Source organism: Serinus canaria, chromosome 1 (genome assembly GCF_022539315.1).
Source record: "Serinus canaria isolate serCan28SL12 chromosome 1, serCan2020, whole genome shotgun sequence".
Lineage (NCBI taxonomy): Eukaryota > Metazoa > Chordata > Aves > Passeriformes > Fringillidae > Serinus > Serinus canaria.
This window is the reverse complement of record NC_066313.1, coordinates 86,284,058-86,309,387: the sequence shown is the minus strand read 5'-3', so window position 1 is coordinate 86,309,387 and position 25,330 is coordinate 86,284,058. Positions and strand designations below refer to the sequence as shown.

Here is a 25,330-nt window from a genome sequence, read left to right as displayed (position 1 = left end):
TCGTCTCTAAAAAATCACCACAACCCAAACCCCCAGGCATCACCAAAAGCGCCCAGCGTCCCCGGCAGCCGGTGCCCTCCAGCCACACAACGGTGGTGGCTGGCAGGGAGAGGCAGCCACAGCGCTGGCTGCCGGCACCCTTCGTGCAGCCGTGCCCCGGGGCTCCCCTCGCTGCCCCGCGGAGGGGGCCGCCCTCCCTCCGGACGCTGAGCGGGGAAAGCAGCCCTGCCTGGGGTCTGCGGGGCTGCCATGGAAGTTTTTTGGTACTGCTAAAGGCACACACACACATACACAAATTTATATATATATATAAAATACACACACGTCTTTATATATAGATTTATATGTAGGTGTCTAGTCTATGTTTAAATTATTCTATCTATACACACAGTCCTCCTCTGATGAGGTCATTCTCCCATATATATGAGATTGGGTGTATGTAAGATGCCAGATTCTAAAGCCAAAATCTTATCACTGCCGATCTAAAAGCAATATAAAGTAAATGTTAGCAGAAGGGGAAATAAATTTTGGAGAGAAACATTCAACAAGGTGTCCCTGAAGGTTTTTCCCCCGCCCTCCCCAGCCGATGTGCCCACACACTTTATGCCAAAGAGAGCCACTTCTGCACAAGAGACTCCTGCTCCAGAGCAAGGACAGACTGCACCCCTCATCGTGGGTCTGCGCCTGGCAGGGGCCGCACCTTGACATTTTTAATCCCCTCTTCCCTTTCCCGAGCAATGCTCTCCTCTCTAATGCGCTAATCGGCTGCATCTTATTTATTTATTTCTTTTCTTTTCTATGGCTCGAAATGTCTTAATATTTTGGTTTTTTTTTTTTAATATCAGGAAACTCAAAACGGAAGGGGGGATGCTACTTGAAAGTGTGACTCAAAAAAAAGGTTTTGCTTTGCAGCCATCAGTAGCACCAGGAGACAGCTCCATTAAAAAAGTAGTTTTCCACTGCTCTTGAAAAGCCGTTATTTTTTACATCGCTTTTAGGAAGATAGATTAACAAAACATCACATTTCAAGCCACTCTGATCTGTAATTAAATGGAGGAGCCGGTTTGTATTCTCCTATGGCTTTTACAGAAGTTGCAGTGATCCAAAGTCAGGTTGCTGTGTCAGAGTGGCATTTTTATTAATGAGAATACAAAAAGCTTGCATATTCTTAGCCCGGCTTGAATTTAGTTGCTAAGCAACCGCTGTATGGTAATTCATCCGCGAAATTTAAATCTTGGAGAAAGGATCCTGCGTTTTGCTGAATGGTCGCCACGAGGAAAACAACTTGTGGGACCCGCGGCAGCTGCCGCTGCGGCACCGCGCCGCCCGCCCGCCGGCTCCCGCGGGCCGCCCGCTGCCCCGGGACGGCCCGCCGGGGACGGAGGGCAGACGGGCAGCGGAGGCCGCCCCGTCGGCGCTGCCCCGGCCCAGCCTTCCCCGAGCGGAAGAACGCGGCAGCACAGTTTCCCTGCGCCCGGCGCGGCCCGGGCCCCGCCGCAGCCACCCCGGCCGGGGAGGGGTGAGCGGGACGCGGGCCCCGTCGCAACCCTGAGGGCGAGGCCCCGTGGGCACCACCGCGGACCCGGCTGCTCCTTTGGTGTGGGGCAGGACGGGATGGGCGGCCAGCCTTCCCCCGTTCGGCCTTCACCCCTTAGCTTTTTGTGTCGCCAAAGCCTCTCAAGCAAAGAACTCCCTACTGCTGTGTCATTGACACTGCGGGGCCGCTCGCCGCCCTCCTCTCCCCTCGCTCCGCCGCCTATTGAAGGCTGCGCCCGCTCCATTGTGCCAAACTGCAACTGAAAACACCGATGGGGCAATAACCACCTCCCTGCATCTCCTCCGATCGTTCCATCCAGCCACCCATTCCTCTCGCCAGAGGCGACCAGGCTTCTCGTCAACCCTGGCATTAGCAAAATGAATCCCTGTCCTCAAGCGCTCGCCCCACGCCTGCCTCCGAGGTCGGGACTTGTTGCGTCCCTTTTAGAGTTTGATTAATTACCCTGGAACTTAGGCAAACTAAAGTACATGTGGCGAAGAGGCTCACGCCTACAGTTTGTCCTGCAGCTTGCCAGTTACAGAGATAATCTTTACACTCGCTTCCAAATCGGAATGTGCATCTCTGCGATTCAGAATGGGATCCCTGTATAAATATATAGAAGTATCGATTTTGCTTAGCTTGAAGATGTTGATCATTTATTACAAAAATAAACGAATAAATACAACAATGTATTGTTGCTTTCAACAGGATAAATATTTTACAAATATATAATTTTAAAAACCCCAAATTTAATTGTTAAAGTTATTTAAAATAGTACACTTATTGATAAAATTATCAATAGTATATACTGCATTTCATATTAGAACCAATTATTCTCTAAACGTTCCATTTAAAACCATTCATACAAAACAAGTTATGAGCATTGTAATGTGCAAACACGAGTCACTACATTAAAGCATAAGGATTCTGTAAAGATCACTTTCCGATAGGAACTGCTGCGTTTTTTAACCAAAGTAGAGCTCTCTGCTAAATTTCGGAATATACGCAGACCAACAGCAGTGACATGACTACTTTAAATACACCTGAAAATGATTTATTGTGTACAGGCTCGACAGGGGAAGGATGGGATGTGAGTGAGAAGACTGGGGCGTAATAGAAGACCGCAGGATATGAAAATGTAAACTATAAATAATCACATCTCGGGATTACCCCGTCTGATCAAACATAACTTTGTAAAACATTTGGCTTTCCTTTAGGCAAGGGGGAAAAAAAAAGAAGATAAAAAAAAAAGAATAAGGAAAACGATGCCGACTCTATTACCAAGCACAGAACACTGATATTATAAATGAAGACAATTACTAAATTCATTAAGAGATCTGGTGATATATAACAATATTTTCATTATTTACACGTGTAACAATATAACCCTTAGCGCAAACCCTCTCACTTATTATCTACCTCTTGCTATCTCAGAGACTCACAACCCTGAAATTCCTAAATACATTCAAAGGATTCAGTTTCTCGGGGGCGGGGGAGGGGGCGGAGGGGCGGAGGGGGGAGCGCCCATGGCCTCACTTTTTGTGCATAACAAGTCCACGGAACGGGCACATTTTGCCGGTCCCTCCGACCACACGTTACTCCTCTAGCCTAACCCCCAGCTTTTCGGAGGCAGCAACCCGCAAAGGTTGCCTTTTAATAGAAACCAGCGTGAAGCCTAACGTTAGCTCTTTGTTGCCATCCAAATCGAGTAACCAAATACCGCTCCGAAATTTAAATAGACTTTCTCCGCGGCTAATACAACTGCTCCCCTTCGTGTGTGAAAACAGGATCCCACCTCACGTGTCAGTGGTACCCGGCTCCCGGAGGGGAGCCCGGCCGGGCCGCCTGCACGCCGGCCCCCGCCCGGCCCTTCTTCCCTCCCCAGCTGCAAAATCAGCCAGCAGCTTCTGCTACAACGAACAAAAGAAATAGCGTCCTTTAGCCTTTCGGGTTCTCTTTCCCTTTGTTGGGTTGGCTTCTTTCCCCACCCCCCCCCCCTTATTTCCTCCGTGTCAGTAGGGCCTTTCGGATTTCACAAATCAAACCGACGGTGATATTTACTACGAGCTGGTGTTAAAATAATGCATCCCGGTGCGCGGCTCCCAGGTTGGCTTTGATTTATGGACTTACACAAGGCCTATCTGAAAGGAAGAAGTGCTTGTTGTTCCTAGAGCAGTTTTCTGGGGGTTTAACCCCCGCCTCAATAGCACGTAGAGAAACAAGGCAGGAGGGAGGGGGCGCGGAGGAGGGGAGGAAGAGGAAGGTGAGGAAGGAGCCACAGAGGAGCTGGATCATAAAAGAAAACCTTATTCTCCGGCAGACTATCAATGGGGGCGGGTGGATGCATTAGATGCACCTCTCTACTTCCCACAACCTCCCCGCTGCAAAATGAGGAGAGTTGAGGAGGTCGTTCACTTGTCCCTACATTGCAATAAATTCTAGTGGATAAATATGACAGGTCAGCTAGTGCATCTATAGGCATCTCCAACGTTACAGACACGCGCGTGTGTTTGTAAAGAAGGCATGGCAGCGCTATGGCAAAGTGGAGGAGAAAACTAGTCTACACCACTTCACACCCCATAGAAAAACCTTAAAACAACAACAGCCACAACAACAGCAACAACAGAAAGGGTGAACCAGGCAGACCGCACGTGGGATGCTGAAAGTATTATTCTAGATATTCGATCAGGAAAAAAACTATAAAATATATTTTCCTTTAAATTATAAAGATAAATTAAATACAAATATTAATACATACATAAAATGAGTCAAAATAAATTATAGGTCAGCCCCCCTTCTCCCTCTTTGCCTCCCCCCCCCTCCCCCCGCACCTCCCCCCCGTCTAGCCTCAGTTTGGAAAGAGAGGAAACAAGACTGAACTTTTGGAAACATCCCTCTTAGCACCGGCCACTCGGGACCTGAGGACGCGCTCAGGTACCGCCCGCGCCCGAGTGCCAGCCTAAACCGAGGCGCCACAGCCCTTTCGGGGGGAAGGTGGCATGCGGTGAGCTCTAATGTCGCCGTCCTTCCCGGTGACACAGGGTCCCCGGGGCTGATGGAAGGGAGCGCGGACACGGGCTCGGCGGAGAGGCGGGCAGGGGGAGAGCCCTGCGCCGGGCAAGCAGCAGCAAGGGTGAGGCGGGGGCACTGCCGGGGAGCACGGGCCGTGCAGCCGGCAGGTCGGACCCTCGGTATTTCTCTCACTTTAGCAGTATGTCCCTTCAGAGAACTTTTTTTTTGTTTGTTTTTCGACACAGCGTTTATGCATCAGACACAGACTATTTCATTCTAACAAATTTATTTTCTCAATCAGCTCTTACGGAATCACTACTCAAATTAAATTACAATCAAATTATCACATCAAAAGATACCCTTATTACCTAACAACTGTCCATATTTTCATTTCATTTTGATTTGTGCTCGTCTGAAAAAAACACGTAATACAAGATCTGGGGAAAAAATAAATTACCGTTTTGCAGCAGTTCATAGGTATTCTGAATAAAATATTAAAAGAAGTCATTTAATGAAAATATAAAGCAAATTTTTTTTTTTTTAGATCAACAACGGATCTAACAATTCTATATTGCCGTCTTTTTGAAAAGTCTGTTTATTAAAACCTACCAAAAACACTGCTTGGAAATGGCAGTATTATATAATCACATCCACAGCACCCATTCAATCAAAGTTGGCAACGGATTTAGGAGAGGAGAAGTTCAGATAAGTGCAGCTGCAGATGCTCAGTCCTTCTAAATCCCTTTATCTGAATCAGTCCAGAAATAAAAAATAAAAATATTAATAAAAAAAATATTAGCAGTGGATTTTTTTTATGACTCTTCCATGATGATTGGCAGCCGTCAGGAGCAGGACTTTGACAGCCCTAAATTATTTCCCTTTCTTTCCTTGGTTCCTTAATTCATGCAAAGTCCTTCTACAGAGCTCGAACTTTAGGGACCAACAACATCTCCTTCTCTCACCCTCCCCCTGGCGTCTGTCCCTCCCCCCTTTCTCCTCAGGGTCAGTTTTCTCCGCGTGCGGGCATTTATTTCCATATTTTTGTTCTATAGCTATACCTATATATATAGATAAATATATATATATGTATTTGCTTCCCTATTCAGCCTGCTTGTTTTTAGTGCTGTGTGCATATTTTTTTTTCCTGGAAAAAGTGGACCCTTTCATTTTGCAGAATATATAGATATACAGATATATGTTTTCAGAGTGGATATCTGCCTTGCACCAAAATTCTACGGTTTGGCCAAGAAAAACAGGGTGCCGGAATGCAGCAGGCACCCTCTGATTAACCAGATTATTTTTCTTCTGCTTCCCTTTTTTTGACTGCTCCCTTTGGGAAAAAAAAAATAAAAAAAGGGACAGAGAAAGGAGAAAAAAAGTTTCTGTGATTCATAGAAGAGAGCCCTTTTGGGGATGGGGGGAAGAGTGCGGGGGGGGGAGGAGGAGGGGAGAGAAGAAGCGCAGACGGTGGTGTTCCTTACTGCGAGAAGGGGACAATTTGGAGAAAAATAAAAATAAAAATAAAATTTAAAAAGCCCAAGCCCACCCCCCAAGCCCTTTCCCCACAACCAACCAACCAACCAACCCCCCGGCACATCTGCAGTTTTGGTGCATTATGCATCTCCACCCCGTTTTCCCAACACGGTCTAAACGCTCTCGCTCGGATCGACCTTCTCCACCGCTCCCTATTGGTATCGATCTTATATATATATAGATGCACGCATATATCCATATATATATAAACACAAGCAGTCTGAACGAGCCTGGATCGTGTGTGTGTGTGTGTGTGTGTGCGCGCGTGTGTGTCTGTGTGAGCGTGCGGCTGTGCGCGGCGGTGCCGGAGCCGGTGGTGGTGCCGGCGGCGGTGCCCGGCCCGGCCTGGCCCGCGCTGCCCCCGCGCTGCCCGGCCCGCCCGCGGTGCCCCTCACTGCACGCTGGTCTGCAGTCCGTGGTGAGGGGGCGGCGTGTCGGAGTTGACGGTGCCGACCTGGGAGTAGACATCGTCGGGGGTCTGCTGCTGGATCCCCGGGGGGGTCATCCGTTTCTCTTTCTGCCTCCGATTGCAAAACCAAACCCTGACCACCTCCTTCTCCAGCTGCAGGCTGTCCGCTAGGTTCGTAATCTCCTGGGCGGAGGGCTTGGGGCATTTCAGAAAGTGGCTCTCCAGCGCGCCCTTGACACTCACCTCGATGGAGGTCCGCTTCTTCCTCTTCCTGCCCTGGGCGGCGATCTTGTCGATGCTGGTGGGACTGCCCGTGGAAGAGTCGGCTTCCTCCAGCCACTTGTTCAACAAAGGCTTCAGCTTGCACATGTTCTTGAAGCTGAGCTGCAGGGCCTCGAAGCGGCAGATGGTGGTCTGCGAGAAGACGTTGCCGTATAGGGTGCCCAGCGCCAGCCCCACGTCGGCCTGGGTGAAGCCCAGCTTAATCCGCCGCTGCTTGAACTGCTTGGCGAACTGCTCCAGGTCGTCCGAGGTCGGCGTGTCCTCGTCGGAGTGCGGGTCGTGGCTGTTGACGCCGCCGTGGTGCGGCGGGTGGTGCCCGGGGTGCTGGTGGTGGTGGTGGTGGTGATGCCCGGGGTGCTCGCCCAGCTCCGGCGTCTCGCCGCGCACGAGCCCCGGGTGCACAAGGCTCTGACCGCCGGGGGGGGGGCTCAACATGCCGTTCACCGTGAAACCCCCGGGCTGCGAGTAGAGGAGCGACTGCTGCTGCTGCTGCCCGCCGGCCATGGAGGGTAGGTGGGCGGCCGCCGCCGCCCCCCAGGCCGCCGGGTGCCCCTGGTGCGGGGGGCCCAGGTGGGGCGGCCGATGGTGCAGCGCCGCGCCCGAGTGCAGGTCGTCGCGTCCGCCGCTGCCCTTGACGTCGGGCGGCGGCGGCGGCTGCTGGGGGCTGCCCGTCATGCCCACGGGGCTGCCGGACCAGGGCGAGCCCGCTTCGGCGGCAGCGGCGGCGGCGGCGGCGGCGGCGGCGGCGGCGTGGGGCAGGGCTGTCACCCACTGGTGGGCATGGCTCAGCATATGGCCGCCGTTGCTGGCGGCCATGGCGCCCGGCATGAAGTCGCTCTGGACCATCTTGGCCGCCGGGTCGCCGCGGTAGCCGCCCGCCACCGAAGTGACGGCCACGCTCCCCGGCTGCATGCCGCCGCCGCCGCCGCCGCCGCCGCCGCCCGAGTCCGCGTGGACGATGGAGCCGGCCGCCAGGATGCCGTTGCCGGGGAGGTAGGGGTTAGAGGTGGCCGCGGCCATCCCGCGCCCGCCGCCCGCCGCTCGCCCCCGCCGCGCCGCAGACTCCGCTGCGCCGCCGCCGCCGGCTGCCGGGCGCCCGCCGCGAGCGCCCTTGCCCGGCGCTGCCGGGGCCGCTGCCGGGGCCGCCGCCCGCGCCGCCGCCGCCGCCGCCGCCTTCCCAGCCTCGCCGGGGCGCCGGGGCGCGGGGTTCACCTGCTAGCGCTCCGCTGCGCGCTCTCCTCCGTCCGTCCGCCGGCCGTCCTGCCTCCGCTCCGCGGCGCGCTCGTTGCGGTCGCCGGCTCTCGCTTCGCCTTTTATATTTTTTTAGCCTTTCTTTTTTTTTTTTCCAAAAAAAGAGAAATATTTAGCTGTACATGTAGTTTTCCTCCGCCTTCTTCTCGCCCGGGTTTGCTGCTCGCAGGGAGGAAACCAAACAAAGGCTAAAAAGCGAAAAAAGGGGGGGGGGGATCAAAAAGCCCCCGTGCCTTCTCCCCTCCGCTCCCCTAGGAGTACATCTCCTCCTCTCAGCCTTCCCCTCTCAGAGTGAAACTTTTCCTTTTCTTCTTCCTTTAAGGCTTTGTGTGTGGGTATATTTTCCTTTTTTTCTGCCTCTCTCTCTGTCTTTCTCTCCTCGGTTCCTCGATCTCCTTTTGCTCTGTTAATTGCAAGTTTTGTTGGTGTCCTAAGAAAACTTCCTGTGATGATGATGGTGGTGATGGTGGTGATGATGCATTTCTCAAAGTTGTGCTGTTGCTGAAGCACTTTGTCCCCTTTGAAACAAGAGTCCTGCCGGAGCCTTCTTGCTAGAGTCACGCTCTGGATAAGACATTTTTTTCTCTCTACCTTTCCTTTTGGCGGTCGGAAAAAAAAAAAGTAAAAAGAAATTTAAAAAGTTGAATTTTCTCGTTACCTCGCGAATTGTTTCTTTCCCTCTCCCGCTCTCTCTCTCGCTTGGTTTGTTGTCTCTTTTTTTTTTTTTTTGGTTGTGTTTGTTTTGCTTTTTATTTTAATTCCAGCAGTTGGTCGAGGGAGGAGGCGGAGGAGGAGCGCCTTGGTGGAGAGGTGTGTGTATGTGTGTGTGCATATATGGTATCCTTTATACACTAACTCCAGCGGGGAAGTTGGCTGCCGGGCTGGCAGCGCGCACTGGCGGTGCCGGAGTCCCGCCGCTCGCCTCTCCCCGCCTCCCTCTCTCGGGCCGTGCCCGCGCCCTCCCTCCGCCCTCCCCCCTCCCCCCTCCCCCTCCAGTCCGTCCGTCCGTCCGTCAGTCCCTCCCTCTCTCTCCTCCCTCCCGCCGCCGCCACCGCCGCCCGCGCCGCCAGCGCCCGGCCCCGCCGCGAGGAAGCGGCCGCCGCCGCCCCCGCCGATTGGCTGCGCGCCCCGTGACGGACAGCGCTCCGCCGGCCGCGCGGCCCCCCTTCCGGCCGTTCCGATTGGCTGCTTTTTAATTTAGGCGAAGTGGCGTCGGAGATGGAAGTTGCCCCCCTTGCCTCTATCCCTCCTCCCTCTCCCATTCCTCCTTCCTCCTCCCTCCATCCCTCCCTCCGCCTCTTAACTCTTCCTGCCCGGCGGACACACGCACCTCGGAGCTCTCCCGCCGTCGCCGCTCGGGCAGGGGCGAGCGCGGGCGGTAATAATTAATACCAACAGTAATAACGACAATAATAACGACGCCAGCACCTGGCCGGATTCGGAAAGGCGTTTGTGCGAAGGTGTCGCCACCGGCCACACGAGCCCGCTTCTCTCCCGCCGGCAGTGCCCGTACCGGCATTCGGAGCTGCCCCCCCCCCGGCGCTCAGCCCGGGAGGCGCCCGCCCCCCGCCCGCCCCCTCCTCCCTTTGTCCGCCCCCGCACCCCGGGGTGCGCCCCGGACCCCGGCAGCCCGTCCGCAGCCGTCACGCCGGGGGGCTGGCCCGGCAGCGCCGGAGGAGGGCCGCCCCGTCGGCGGGGGAGGTGGCAAGGGGAGCCGGCGTCCGGGCTTGCCCTGCGCGCTGCGGTCTACTCTCAGGGAGCCAGCCCCGCGGCATGAAACGCTGTATTATTTCTCGTCCAGCGGAAAGAGTTAAGGGGGGCGGGGGAAGGCGGGGGGCGCGGGGGAGAGATGCGACCGAGCGGAAACACTGCGCGCAGGCAACCTCAGTGAACCAAGGAGAAAGAGAAAGTGGCAACAAAAACAAGGGCAAATTGAACGCTCCTCGGGGACTGCCGGTGCAATAACATCGCTCGGACACGGAGGGGACACGGCGCTGCCAGTGACCGCCTTGCCGCGCCGAGCCGTCCCACGCGCGCTCCCTGGGTGGCGGGGGCCGCGCGAAGAAAACGCGTGGTGCGGGCATGGGAATGGGCAGCGTCGTCCCCCGCCTGGCCCTGCCCGCCCCGCTCCCCTCCTCCGCACGCTGAATAAGCCGGCCCCGGGAGGCGGTGAGCTGCGTCCCGCTGGCAGCGCCCTCCATGCCGTCCCGCTCCCGCGGCGCTCGGCAGCCGGTGCTCGGGGCTCCCTCCAGACCCCGGCTGGCACAGCACGAAATACCATGGCAGGCCGGGTTAGAAAAACCATCAAGTGAAGCGTATGGATCTTAAGGGAGGCGGTAACTAAACACCAAACATAATCATTATAAATAAATAAATATATATATACACATATATATGTGTGTGTGTATGTATATGCATATATATATATATATATATATGCATATATATAGGTATATATATTTGTTCCCATGCGTCCTCCAAAGGTTTCTTTTTTTATATAGAAAAGATTCAACACAGATTTCATTGAATAAATCTGAGATCTCCAGGTGCAGACGTTTGAATAGTCAGTGCCAGAACCCCATGTTTTCCTTTCCAGCCGATTTTGCTTGGATCAGGCTCAAAAACCGAGTGAGTCTCGTGGTTTTGTTTACACTGAATGGGGAGGATAGGAACGGTGCCATGGGGCCGTCTTTCATTAATATACAGTGAGGATTTTGTCTAAATTACTGCTATGAATTTCACAGTACACGCTTTCAAAAGCCGTCTCAGGTGGCCTGATGAAACGTGATAGCGCCTCTGCAAACAGATCTACTTTCTTAATAAAAAAGGAAGGTGTGTGTGGGGGTGGAGAAATCCCCCAAAAATAAAGAAAAAAAAACCAAACCACCGTACACCCTCATAACAGCCACAACAAAAAATAAAGCTCAAGATGGAGTATGGTCTTTTATTTTAAAAAATATCCCAACAAAAAACAAACAACCAACTTCGTTCCCCAACTCTTCCCACCCCCTCCCTTGCAGAGTGAGATTGTTTTGTCTGGAAAAAAATCCAAAGTATAACAAGGGGAGAACAGTTAGTGCTGATTTTCATTTGCATAAATTTTCATATATTTTGGTGAAAATAATAGACTAGTGGAGAGCGGGGCTTAGTGGAGTCAGTGCAAAGGAAAATCTTAACATGGATCGTTTCGCTGGAGTTGAGAACATGCTTTTTTCCCCCTGTCACCTTATTAAAATCAAAAATTAAAAAAAAATTCTCTAAATCCTGGGAGTTTGATCGGTAAGTGTTTTACATTTTTTTATCTACTTTTGTTTTCTTTAAAGTCTTCTGGATATATATTTTCAAAAGCTTAGGACAAGACAGGGAAACCCATGGCAACTGCCTTGAAGGAAACAGGCTGGAAAAAAAAGGGAAAGAGAAAGGGAAAAAATCCCACCAGCAACAAAAAGCACCTTAGTGAAATATTACATAAAAAGCATGGATTCATTCCAAAGCTCAAGGCAGCAAAGCAATTCTTCAGCTCTGGAAAGTCTTTCTGGTTACTACTTCACTTTTCTGGGCACTGTTAATTATCGTAACACCAAGACTCGGGGAGGCTGGGCCGGGGCGGGGGGGTGGTGGGGGTGGGGGGCGAGGAAAGCTCTCGAAAATATTACAGATTTGTGAAGGGGAGGCGAGGCAGAGATGCGGGCTGTTTTCAAACGCTGCTTCGAGGGTGGCGGGGGGGTCGCTCGGCGGGCGGGGAGGGGGCCCGGCCGGTGCAGCGGGCGGGAGAGGGGCCGGGGCCGAGCGGGGCGCGGGTGACCCGAGCACCTGCCGGCGGAGGGACGTGCGCGGGGGAGGCCGGGGAAGGTGCGGAGCGGCGGTGCACGCACAGGGTTAATATTGTAACTAGGGAACAGACGGTTAAGCACAACATCTAGAGCTCTGTAGTGAAAGTCCATCAGAAAGAGTATAATCAATCAAAACTAACCAGGACATCCCTTCATTTTATTCTCCAAGGAGATTGGGGCTGGAGGATTACAGACCAGATTTCACTTTGTTTCTCTCTCTTGACGATCTTGCCTGTCTCTCCGCTTTCCCCGAATCCCACCCAATTGCGAGGTGTAGTCTAATGATCTGAAACTCTTCTATAGCGTTTGGGTCAGTGTGAAAAATAATGTGATAAATAATGTAGGATTAAATTAACAGGCCAGATACTGCTCCCGAAAACTTTACGGAACCTTAAATATCCCATTACGTGACCTTAATTTATTTTAATTTTACCCTGGGTTTTTTTTGCATTTTTTCCCTTGCCACCTCTGTTGCTGCTCTTTTGGATACACAATAGCTGGTGATCATTGTAATTTCCTAGAATTAGTTACTTCTTTGGAAACGGTCGATAGCCAAATCAATAAAATGGCTTGTAAAACTACGGAGGTATAGGTTTCAATTTGGGGGGGAGAAGAATCGCTCATTTTCCACTTCTTGTTGACGTGCCCAGCGTCTCTTTTGACTGGGGTTAACTCTGTGTGCTCCATCGGAACAGATGCCGTATAGAGCTGCTCCCTCAAGATCATTTGTTTCCTTGATGGGGGAACATTTCTGAGCAGAACATATTGGTTGCCATAGAGAAAGAAATAAAAGGAAGAACACTAGTCACATTAAGCTATATGTTTGTGCACTGGGCTTTAGATAAAAGGACCCCAGTTCAAGCCAGAGAGAACGGGGCCAGAGCAGAGCTTCTTAGCTTTACTAAAACTAGCTTTATTTTGTTTTGGACTTTTACGGTTGAAACATGTAAGCTAATTTTATTGGCTGTCGTTAATTTTATACGATACGGCTTGCTGAACAAAATCAACTTTGGGCGCGCTCCGCCTGGCTCCGACCGCCCGCCAGGGGGCGCCCCGCGACGCCCCCTCCCCGCGCGCGGGCGGGGGCTGAGGGCGGCGGGGGCTGCCGGGCCCGGCCCCGCCGCCGGCGCAGCCCTGCCCGCACACCGGCGCTCCCCGCCGCCGGGACAGCGCCCCGCAACTCCCGGGGCCGGCGGGAGGAGGGACAGCAGCGGGGGCTGCCGGTTCAGGGGCCGCCCGAAAGCGTCCCAGGCGGTGCGGTGCCTCCAACGGACCCGAGGCCTGCAAGGGAGTGAGAGCGGTAATTAAACACAGGCACGGGCATCGCAGCTCGGGGCAACCCGGGGTGCCACGCGGGGTTTTTTTGTGGTTTTCTTTCTGTCCAAATAAGGCGCTTAAGCCTCTGGAGATGCAATAAAACGACTCCGGTTTTTTACATTATTTAATATTTAATCGCTCTATTAAACCTGGAAAAGTGGCTAGTTTTCTTTTCCTTTTTTTTTTTTTTCTTTCGTTTTTCCCTCCTTCCCCCGTCAAGCTGGCCACTCCTCCCCCCGATCCCTTCAGACTTATCTGTGTGCGGGAGCCAGCGACAGAGGTAACGCCGGGCTCCCCCCGCCTCCCGCCCTGCCCGCACCGGCCGCGCACCCGCCACAAGTTTCGCCGTCCGGGACACTCGCAGATTAACCTCAACTTAAACACAGCATCCACAGCGACCAAAGCTTAGCTCGACACAACTCGGGTCTCTGTCCCTTCCCGAGTGCGCCTGCCCTCAGCCCCTTACTCCTTTTCTCTGCTTCCCTCGCTAAGTGATTGCAAGAGGGGACAGAACTGAGACATTTAGCTGGTGGCTTTTAGTTTTCGGGTTTTTTTTTTGGGGGGGGGGCGGTTTGTTGTTTTTTTGGGAGTGGAATTCCTGCGCAAACACGGCTGCTTCTCACGCCCGAGCCCTCGTCCGCTGGCAGGACACAGGGCACGGGCGGACCCGCGTGGCTGCAGCATCCTGCAGCGCACCTGCGTCCTCCCGGGATCGGTGGGGAGCGGTGCCCGCGGGGGAGGGAGCTTGAAGCCACTTTGTTTCCCCGTGGTGGAGCCCCAGCAGTTTCCGTGCTACAAGGAAAGTTTTATTTCTTGCCTCCATAAAGGAAAGACCAATTGGAACCCTGGAAATCACACAGCCCATAAATATGATAGAACCTGGCAAGATGAACTCCCCGCCTAAAAGCCTAACACATGCACAGCAAAAAAAAAAAAAAAAAAAAAAAAAAAAAAAAAAAGGGACAGAGGGAGAAAAGTAATCAAAGACAGAAAACGACCTACAAGAAACACTTTTCATTTAAAGTGTTCGTGGGGCTTCATTTGGAAAACGGAGTCAAGTCTCTGTGTGTATTGACCGTGAGGTAAAATGGTTGAGATATTTACATGAACAAAACTTTCCACCTACCGCGTTTGGCGCAATGAGCGCTAGGAATATTCCAGACTAGTAAAACACATTTCCAGAGAGCAATTCTTCTCAGAAAAGTGGTCGCTTTCTTGAGATTTACAGTTTAGTGAACATTTCCCTCGCCTGTGAAGCGGGCAGGTTTTGGAGTTGAAAGACCCCAGCAAAGTTCATCATCCCGGGGTCGGGATTGAGCGGATTTCCCCCAGCTTTCCTCTGCCCCCCCTTCCCCCAATCCTCCAAGCGTAACCTGCGTTATATTTAAAAAAAAACAGGGTTTAGAAGAGCAGCTCCTCTGCTCTGTGCCTGCGCCAGTTAGCAGCAGCAGGCGACTAGGTACCGCAAGCGAGAGAAAAACTAACGCTAAAACGAGCAACAAGTTAATTCGGCAAAAGTAAACTTTTCTGGCTGCCTTTGGAAGAGTTCGGTCCGGCCAAGATTGCCGGCTCCATGCCTGCCGTGGCACCCCGATTGTAAGAGTGCTACAGAGTGCATTTTTTTCTTCCCCTTTTTGAAATAAATGCCTTTTTTGTCCTAATGGACGCCTTTGGAAAATGGATGTAGAAGAGATACTGTCGTGGAAATAGTGAAAAGAAAGTGTTTACCGTATTTAGTATTCATTTACTTATAGTGGGAAACGATTAGGTATGTACTAATATAACCGTGGAGACCAACTGCCTAATTAGCATTTACAAATTAAAATGTTAAACATAAAGACATATTCCGTATACAGTCTGCTATATGTAAAACACATTCGTGCATAATACAGCAGTCAGCTGCAAACGTGAAGTTGACTGGCTTCCAGATATGTAGCGTTCTTGGCTAATGCGATCTGCTCTGGGTTTTTCAAGCTTACCCATACTGTAGTTCATAGTTCTTATGACCACGTTGATAGCTGCACTAGGGATATTACACTAACCAATCTGGAGGAAATAGGAAAATACGCAGATTACTTTTAAAGGCTGACAATAATAACGATAAACACAATAGGCAGGCGGATCATTTATCTATACCTTTTATTCTGAAAGCTTCACTCGGAACCTTATTTATTGTTTTGAGCATAACAAAGCATTTCGGGTTCTGTAATAAATTAGAACAATAATACAGAACTGCACATGCAAAGCAAGATTCCTTTATTTCCCAGCTGCATAATTTTGATATTACCCAAAATGTCTTGCTCAGGGTTCACCTCATACGGACTGTAATGAGAGTTGCCAAATGAATGGAACAATCTATCTGTTGACTTGAGCTCAACGTAGACACATTACATATGATGGAAACCTAATGCTCCCACCGATGTTCAAATCAGGGGGATACACAGTTTCAATCCAGACCCCTGAACATGTAGATTTTTATTAATAAGAATAATTGTGCATGTAGCAACATTAAAAGGGGATTTACAAGTTGGAGTCTTTTAAAAGAGACTGTGAAAACCTTAGCCCTGCTTTTATTAGACATGATATCATTCCGATTTGCGTGCTTGCCATCTCAATGGCGTTTCACATGTGATAAAAAAAAAATCCATATGCATTACATAGATTTTTTTTTTACACGCATAAGGACTGGAAGTCTTTGAGTGGATATGATGGTGAATAATTGTGATACACCAGAAAACAGTTCGTGCAGTTTGGCAGCTCTGGTTATTATTATTAGATTTTTTGACATTTGAACTTGTCTATTGTCTGAGGAGCTCAGTGCAGATTGCAGTAGGTCAACCTTAAGGCTGCTCTTTTTGGCATTGCACACAAACATGCACACGCTGTCTGTTCTCCTTGTGTGAATACAGCAGCTAGAGTTTTATCGTGCCTTTTTTTTTTTTTTTTTTTTTTTTTTTAATGCACATCTATTTATATTTATCTAATCCGCTTGGGGTTTTCACGGTCTTGTGATTAGTTTGTACGTGCCTTCATTTTACACCCATTCCTCCAATCTATACATTTGCCTGATGTTGGATACTTTTAAGTACTCAGTCGCTTTTACAGCAGTGTAATTCCAGCATCACGACGTTTGATAAAAGGGACTTCAGTAGCCCTGGGATTAAATGACATATTTCCCCGCAGCTTCGCTCAACTCCATCATGACTCCTACAGTCAAAAGTTAAAGTTATTCATCATTTCCTTGCATTTATTCCCTCCTCCCCTCTCTATATTCAGCCCCACCACCCGACTTCTGAAACAATTTCTTGCCGCCTGCCAAGAGTAAGGGGGGTAGCAGTGTGGGGGGCGGAGGCTGGAACCCGAAAGCCCGCCGCCACCCCGCGTCCCCGGGGGGCGACCCCCGTCCCGCCGGCCTTTCCGCGGGCGCGGAACGGGCCGCGGCCACGCCGAGGTCCCGGCAAACGCCCTCCCGGGCGGGGCGGCTGGAGCCACTTCTGAGAGGGAAAACGCGAAATAGGGATGGTTCCCCCCCGGGGTGGGAGGGGGAAGAAGAGCAGGAAAACTGGATCAAACCCGATGGGAAAGTCAGTTTGCACTGGGAAAATCTAGAGATTGCGTCTAAATAACTTTTCCCTCCAGTGATTTTGTGAGTCTTGCTTTCTTCTCTAGTTTGGTTGGTGTTTTAAATTGAGGCTCTTTCCTCATCTGCAGGGGTGAAGACACTCGGTCCGAACAACAGCCCATCTCTTCTTGTAGCACTGTCATTTAAATATGTATCTACATAGGTACGCATACATCCAGGCATATGCGTCTGGATTTGTTCCCCCCTTCACTTCCCTCTTTCCTCTTTAACAAGAGCCTGATAACGCGTTTAAGGCTTGTTATTTGAACTCTCTGATCAGCATGCAGAAATGTAATTGCAACGTTTTTCATCAGGAAAGAAAAGAAAGGGAAAAGGGGGAGGAAATCCCCCCGCTCCCCTTCACACCCTTACACACACAGACACCCAGCGCTCTGTAATCGCTGAGTCACTGTATTGGGGGTCAGTGGGTAAACACGAAGGAGAGAGCAGGAGCTTATTGAAAACCCCGGCGCAAACCGCATCCCTCCTTATCTCCAGACTGTAGATCCCTCCCCTCCTTCTTCCCCTGGATTTATTACTCCGGACTTGGGAAAGAGCGGCCCGAGTGCTGCCAGAGCCCTTTTTGTGGCACTGTATGTCCTTCTCAGGCGCAGTGGGACCCGCTTTGTTCTGGCAGGGTGGAAGGAAGAAATTCAACATTAAACTGCTATTTGGGCTGCCGGGAATGGGCGTTGTTTTGTGGGCGTGAGGGGAGAAGGAGGAAAGGGGGGAACAACGGCCAGTTCACCTAGGGGTATAAAGAAAGCTTTCCCTTTCTCTGGGGCTGGGCTCTGATCTGGGCATATTTACTTCTGTTTAAACGCTATTGTTCCTGCCAGCCTTTGACACAAACAGAAGGGGGGGGGGCGGAGGGGAGAGATGGGGGGGGAGGGGGTGGTGGTGGCTGGAACAAAGCTGCTCAAACACCAGCAACTCCCAAATGCAGAGGAATACTTTTTTTTTTTTTTTTTCTCTCTTTAAAAACGTATTTGACAAGTCTTTCTATTTGACGTTGTTTTCTGGGCCCCCCCACTATCCTTGTGAGCTGAGCAGAGTGCCTGGCTGTGATTCACTTACCAGGGCCCATTTAGAGAGGTACATGTCCCCCCGGTACATGCCAGGGAGCCTCAGAGTGACAGCTTCTCCAGCCCCTGGGTCTGAAGGAGAAGACTTGAAATCGGTTTGTAGCAAGCCCTGCAGTGGAAAACAAAGAAGCAGAAATGTTGGGAGCCCAAGGAGGGCTTGAAACACAGAGAAGCATTGAGCTTCCCAGAGATGCTTCAGCTTCTCAGCAGGGGACAGGGCAGAATCCTTTTTGGGCCGTCTCTATGCATTTGAGGGCTGGACTGTACAGCCCACATTGAATCAGAGTCATTGTGTGTAAATGAATAAGTGCACATTGTTTTGAGATGCTGCTATTGTATTTGGGGTGGGGGGGAGGAGAAGGTTATATTTTGTGTCTGTGTGTGCGTGTGGGTCTATGTGCTTGCGAAAGGTGAGTGCAGATTGCAATAGTTGCTGCTCTATTTTTGTTTGTCAAACAGGGCCCTTCTCTTGGGAGAGGGGCATGTGGCGGATCCCAGCCCAGGATTACATTAATCAAAGCATTATTTCCCCAGGGATGTGCAGCACAAATGATAGTAAATCCTAATAAAATTGGATCGCTGAGAAATTGAACGCTTAAAGTAATCTGCTCTGCCTGATAAAAACTTCAAATTTATAAGATATTATGCACCCCCACCCCCAAACACCTTAGGTATCATCACTATGTGTGTATTATACAACTATCTGTAGGAGCGAAATCACTGCTCAGTGATCACAGGCCCATCACTATTGAATATATACATAGATATAAATGTGTTTGTATGAGCATGCACACATATATTGCCCGCACACACATGAGCAGAGTCATAAAAGAAGCTAAAATATTTATGCAGATAACAATAATGACTATGGTCAATATTGTTAGGACTTTCCATGCAACACCTTTGCTGTGGCAGGTGCTGTAGAAGGCTTGGACAAAGCTGTACATGGTTGCGTACCAGCACTATAAGCTGGCCTGGGGACTTAATTCTCTCTTGCTTTTTACTGGCACTCATTACAGACCTCCATGATGGCACCAGTGGTCTCAAGACACTGAGCAGCTTTGCTTTTTAAACATGGGACCACAGAAGTGGCATGAAAATAATTAAAGAAAAATTAAAAATATGTGAACATGAGTATTTGAAGCTGAATTTAGAAAGCTTTTGAGGGGATGAGCTTCAGAAGGAAACTGTGTTGGACTGGATGGGAAGAGTTGAATGAAGGAAAGGTATTCCCAGGCCAGTTATTAGGTCTCAGACATGCAACATATTGTGCCCATTGTCTTTCAGTTCAGGGCCAGGCCACCACCTTGCTGGCATGGGCCAGCAAGAATCAGGGTAGCTGCTGGCCACTCGCTAGCTTCAGACCTTCACACCCTCAATCCCTGCTACTTCCTCTGCAGAAAGTTTACTTATAATTGCTGCCATAGGACATGACAAGAGGCTTAAAGAGATCCACTGTCCAGCAGAAAAACAAAAAATTGCTTTCCCTCCCCCCTCCCCCCCCGTCAAAGATCGCTGTGCTTCCATATGTGTAAGGGGCAGAAGGCATTTCCACTCACCCAGCTGAAACTCTTTGAAAGGCTGTGAGCCTCCCCCGGCGTTATAAATGCCGATCATTCCTCCTACCCTCGCCGTCCCGGGACCCTGTTACCCCCGCGGGAGCTGGCTCTGCCTCGGGCTCCCGTTCGTGACCCGTCCTGCCTACTGCTTTGGGGCCGACGAGTCCCGTAGTCCTCTCCCTGGCCCTGTCTTTTCTGGCATCGCTAGGCAGACCGAAGGCAGCTTATCTCTTTTCCCAGCGTGGGGTTTTCCTTCCCCATCCCGGCCCCGGGGGCTTGCGGAGAAGGGAGGGCGGAGGTGGTCCCGACCCCGCAGCGCCCCGCATCCTGCCCTGGCCTGCTGGTATCTGTCCTCCCTGTCTGCAGACAGGGAAGCGGCGGAGGGGAGCTGAGCCCTCTCCCAGCCCCGAAATGACGCAGCCCCTGTTCCAGCATCGTCTCCCGTTTGGGCTGGCTCCATTTCAGAAGCCGTCTCCCTCCACCCCCTTCTTCCCAGCCTTCCTCCTTCCTCCTCCTCCTCGCCTCACCGTCACTCTCAAACAACCCCCCCCCCCCCCTCCCCACGCCTCGCGCCCGCTTCCCCCCGCCGCCCCAAACTCCTTCCTCAGGACCGTGGGATGCGGGTGAGCTCTGGTGAGAGTTGCCGGTCTCCATTTCTAAGCGGGGAGCCGCCGGGAGCGGTGAGGCAGCGGTGACGGGGGGGGAGCGGTCGGAGGGTTAGGGAGGCGATGACTGACGGAAGGAGGGGGGTCCGCACCCCCTGTCTCCCCATCTGGAGCGGCCGCTGCTCCCGGGAAGGTGCAGCCGCCGCGCCCCGCCGGCCCCGGCCCCGGCCCCTCAGTGGGCAGCACTGCCCCGCGCCGCGCTCCCTCCGCGCTCCCGCACGACTCCCCTCGCCCTCCCCCACGCGTGTGCCGACCGTGTGGGGACCCACTCACCTCGCCACTGACGGTGACTTTTCTCACACCCCCCACCGCCCCAAAAAAATAAAACGACGAACAAAGACCAACTATTTGCATAACGTTCGGCACCCTCACTCAGTATTTATCCCCACTTTTTTTATCACCCGTCTACCTCCGCCCAGACCGACCCTTCTGCCCCACCCCACTCCCCCGCATCCCGGGTGCAACCGGATGGCAAAAATCAAAGCTGGCTCCAATTTACCCCAGTTGTCTTCCTTTGAACACTCATAAGGTAGGTATGGTGGGATGCTGCGCTCCCACTCCCCATGTGCTCAGTGAGGTGCCTTCCTCTCCACCCTCTCCCCCTGCTCTCTATTCCTTAATTGGCTGTATCTTGATGTGCACTTGTTTTGTTTAGCCTATTTTAACATCGCGGACGAGATAGGCAGGAAAAGGAGTGTTCGACTTAGTATGTCTCTGATTTTTTTTCCCCTCTCCCTGCCTTCCGAAGTTAATTTGCATTCGAGGTCTAATCCATGTTTCAAAATCCTGCCATTTGAGGACCGTATAGGAACAGGGCACTCGTTTCTATTTTTGAGGGGGAGCCTCTCCTGCATTTGCTTCTTTCTGTATAATTTCATTGTGTTCACAAGTGACAGGGATTTGCATCAGTTATTTTGCAATTTATTTTTTAAAAGAGTTGGATCAAATTTTCTTATTTTTAAAATTGCCGAGGGAGCAAATACTAGGCATTAGAAAAGGAGCATACATTATTAACAATGTTGCAAACTTAGTCACAGACTCTATATTCATATATATGTATTAATCTTGGAGTTATATGCATTCCTTGGAGTTGGATTTTTGCCTCCTGAACATTTGATTTTGATGAGAGAAATCAGTCAGAGAAAGTCAACTATACAAATGCTAAAGTGTATTTATAGTTCCTCACATCTATTTACAGGTGATTTTACTGCTGTTTGCTACTCTTGCTCAGGCACTTAGTAATTATTTCACTCCAGCTAGGCATTTTATAGGATTAAATGCTGCTTTACTCATTAAAGAGTTTTCAGCTTATCCAGGTGTAACTTTCATCAACATCTCTGGAAATAGCTATGAGGCCACGTGGACTTTATGTAAAAAGTATAAAATATAAATGGACATATAAAAAGATTGGATTTTATCCATGGTTCTTTCAGTTCTTTGGATGTGATGAAGAATCCATCTCTGTTGAGGACTTTATGGGTCCTTTAAGAACTTATTTCACATATTTTATTTGTATCTATAAAATGAATTTTCTTTTTGTATGTAGTGATTATATGAATGGCATATGTTGCATAATATGTATATGAGGCCTTTCAAGTATTTCTGTATGCACACAAATTTATTTTTCATAAATGTATGTGTGTCCATATGTATGTGTTTATACATGTGTGCATGCTGGAAGAAAAAACTGCCCAAAACAAAAAATATTCATAAAGGAAAAGCCATTAAGGTAGTTCACTGGGAGTTGGTATGTGGTACATTGCAAAAGTCACTTTAGTTGCAGACTTTACTGTAAATACCTACATACACTCCATTTCAGCATAAAAATCTCTCTGTGCGTATTTGCCCTTCTAGAACTAACTAAATGGGACTATGAATTATGCCTAAAAAGATGCCACTGATATAAAAAACTTATAAAATATTAATGGAATATGGAATTTTATATAGTGCCAACAACTTTAGCACAATTCTTGGCATAAGCAATTTAGTGCAATTTTATTTGTCTGAACCAGAATGATATTACAAAGTGAATTAATAGAACATAAGCACTGAAAAAAAGAAACAGTTCTTCCTTTGAAATATGAAGTGCCACTAACTTGAGATGAAACCTGAAAGTCAGTGAATAATATATGGGAAATATTAATATTTTAAATGTATCATATTTAAAATTGCTGTGAACTTAAACAAGATTTCATATCAAGAAAAACCAAGTAATTCATTTTAGGTTCTAATCTTATATGCAATGTTTAACAAATGAAGCAAATCACTAAAGGAGGGAAGTCAGGTATGTAAGCATATCTTGTTATTTTGCACATGAAATATGGTCATTCTGGAATATGAATTTAATTTTGGAAATGATAAAAATACCTCACCTATTTTATTTTTTCTGCTATGATTCAAGAAAAACATTTTTAAGTAGATGATTAATTAGATGAAATGGACTGATATGGCCCATAATACCTGTATGGGCTTTTATACCTTGTGAAACTCCACCACAATGGGACCTTTATAAAAAGCATGAAGTCAAGTAATGCAATCATATTTTATATTTAGAATAGGACCTGATATGATTCAGTTTAATGTTGTGAAAAAGGAACCCTCTGGCACTTGGCATTAAATTATTTTAAAATTACTCCTTCAAGTAAAGTTAGTAGAAAGACTATGTTGTTGTTAGTAGAAAGTACCATGAAGCCCAGCGGTAAGGCTCAGGGGCAAATTGGGTGCTGCTGCTTGCCTTGCCATCTAAGTGCAGACAAGGTGTTACCCTTGGTCCTCTCCTTAGTTCAAGGTCTATTGGCTCAAGGATTTCACTGTCCTTCTCCAGCGAGTGGGTACAGCTCAGTAACTGGAAGCCAAATCTATGCTGCTCAAGATGGACCAAATCTTGCTTGTCCCATTCATTGAAGCCATGTGGAATTTTGATTGATTGGAATGAGCAGGACCTAGATCTCATTCTGCTCCCTGAAATATTTCCATTAGACCTTAATGTCAATGAAGAGATTATTGTTGCATTTATTTGATGTGAATGGAGTTAGGTATGAGGGCCACATAGATCTTGCCCTTATGATTCAGCTGTCGAAGGGTTACATCCAACAGGCTTTGACTAGTGAATCAGGCCAGCAATAATTGTAGTCACTACATACTGATAAGTAGGACATGCATTACTGAGCATTTTGAACAGTCAAACAACCCCATACCCATGTCTTTGCATCGATGGGAAGGGCTGGATGTGTACAAGCTTAACAGAAAGGGCAGTTGGGTGTTCTGGGAAAGACTTAAGGCTGCCATGAGGATCGTCAGCACTTGTGAGGTGTCCTATTGAAGGACAGCAAAACCCTGGTTAGTGTCTAGGCTGGTTCCCACATATCCAGTTGCTCCCACTATGAGCCAGTTGCAAGTGCCGCAGAAGAAGACAGGGTGGTGATGGTGGGGAGGCACACAGTTATCACTTGCTACACAAGTGGATGTTTTTCTGTCCAGTTTTGGCCAAAGCTCTGGGACATTTGCTACGGTTCTCTCAATTATCTCTCATTAATTTTAGTAGCTTGTGTTTCCATTACAAATGCCCAGTGTCCTTTGGAAAGTTACTATGGGTATTTTAAATTCAGAATAACTGTGGTGAGAAAAAACCCGTGCTTTTCCTTTTTAAGCAGTTTTACCATTTAATCACAGTTTGTTTAAATATGCTTTTCTCTGCTGTGAAATACCCTTTCTTTCCACATTTATGTGCACAATCCTAACTCATAGCAGGAAAAAACATTTTAAAACACTGTGTCATGCTTATAGGATAATTATTAATCTTGTCAGAATATAAAACGTACTAAAAGTATTCCATACAAAGGTTTGTGCCTCAACATTTTTAAAAGTTTTTTTTAAAGTAATCAGAGATGTCATAACAGGGGGAGAAACCATATATAGCATGTAGTACAAGTATAAGACTCCTAGAGGACTATTTAGAAATACACAAAGCTTATTTTTTCTCCTTTTGGTTAGCAGACTACTTGATGAAAAGTATGTATTTATTTTTATTCCTGCTTGTGTTTTACAGTTACAGAAGGTAATGGGAAACTACAAATTCCAGACTTTAGTTGTTACATATGATATAAAACTAAGGAAGAAAAATGTTCATGATACATATCTGGAGGGAGAAATAGACAATAATCATGAAATCTGATAATAGAAAGAATAATTATTTGACAATAACCCAAATGTTAAATATGAGCAGAGTAATATTGTCCTAGTGAGAAATATAACAAGTAAAGTGGTACTACAAAAAGACACTTATGAAACTTCCTCTATGTTTAGAACTTATCTAGTTGAATTTTCTTTTTAATCATTTGTGTCCACTGAGATATGGTTAGTGAACAAGCAGTCAAAACTTTTCTGTCTTGATTTTCCTATCCCATATCTAGAAATCCAAAAATGCAACTTGTAGTAACTGCACTTGATGTCAGGAGGGTGATTTTGCCGCTTTTTGCTTGGATTTTGCTTGAGACTTTATTTTGCATACCCTGACTCATGATGAAATTTCTTGTACATATGAGCAATGTTTGCAGGGTCATCTACTTATTTTGTGCAAGGAGGACAGCTTTTTCATACTGGGGATTCCGACAGAAACAGAAAAGGGATACTGTAGGAAAGTGACTATTTTTCAAGGGCATTTAACTTCAATGAGAACTGTGAAATTTCAGTTAAAAAAAAAAGTGCCAATTTTTCTTTAGAAAGTCAAGTGTCATGGAAATTTGACTTGTGTATCTCTGGCTATAATAAATAGTAAAATTCTATAGCTGGAAATGTCTGTTTTTATCTTTGTGTGGGTTTAGCATTAGCTATAAGTACATAAAATGCAAATGTACCTTTCCTCATGTGATAACTGTTTGCTTTGCCTTTTCCTTCTAAGAGGTAGAAAAAATTATTAAACCACTATTGCCCTGAAAAAAAAACCCAGACAGAAACAATAGAAATTATTGTTCACTACTCTGTTAAGAAAATAAGAAGTCTGTAATCTGCAGAGGGTGAATTATGATTTTATACATTGCTGATTTGCCTTTCTGAAATTAGGATCCTTGTACTGAACTCCTTCAGCTATTTTCATTACTAGTAGGAAGGAATAAGATACAGATTTCACACACCTGTTAGAGGGACAGCTTTTTGCACTGTGGCACTCTGAAACCTAAGGAAAATATAGCAAACTTTTCAGAGAGCCACCAATGGCTGGGGAGAGG

At 48.7% G+C, this 25,330-nt stretch overlaps 1 protein-coding gene and 1 long non-coding RNA gene across 2 annotated transcripts; both read right to left on the bottom strand.

Moving 5' to 3' along the window:
• Positions 1–6,473: 6,473 nt before the first annotated feature.
• On the bottom strand, positions 6,474–7,793 carry POU3F3 (POU class 3 homeobox 3). Its single transcript, XM_018926149.3, has one exon. The coding sequence runs from the start codon at positions 7,791–7,793 to the stop codon at positions 6,474–6,476; it is 1,320 nt and encodes a 439-aa protein (XP_018781694.3).
• An 8,438-nt stretch (positions 7,794–16,231) lies between these two features.
• On the bottom strand, positions 16,232–19,694 carry LOC108961401 (uncharacterized). Its single transcript, XR_001989711.3, has 3 exons — positions 19,441–19,694; positions 17,874–17,990; positions 16,232–16,381 (listed from the first exon to the last, which is right to left on the bottom strand). It is a non-coding gene; the product is annotated as an uncharacterized LOC108961401 (long non-coding RNA).
• Positions 19,695–25,330: the final 5,636 nt, after the last annotated feature.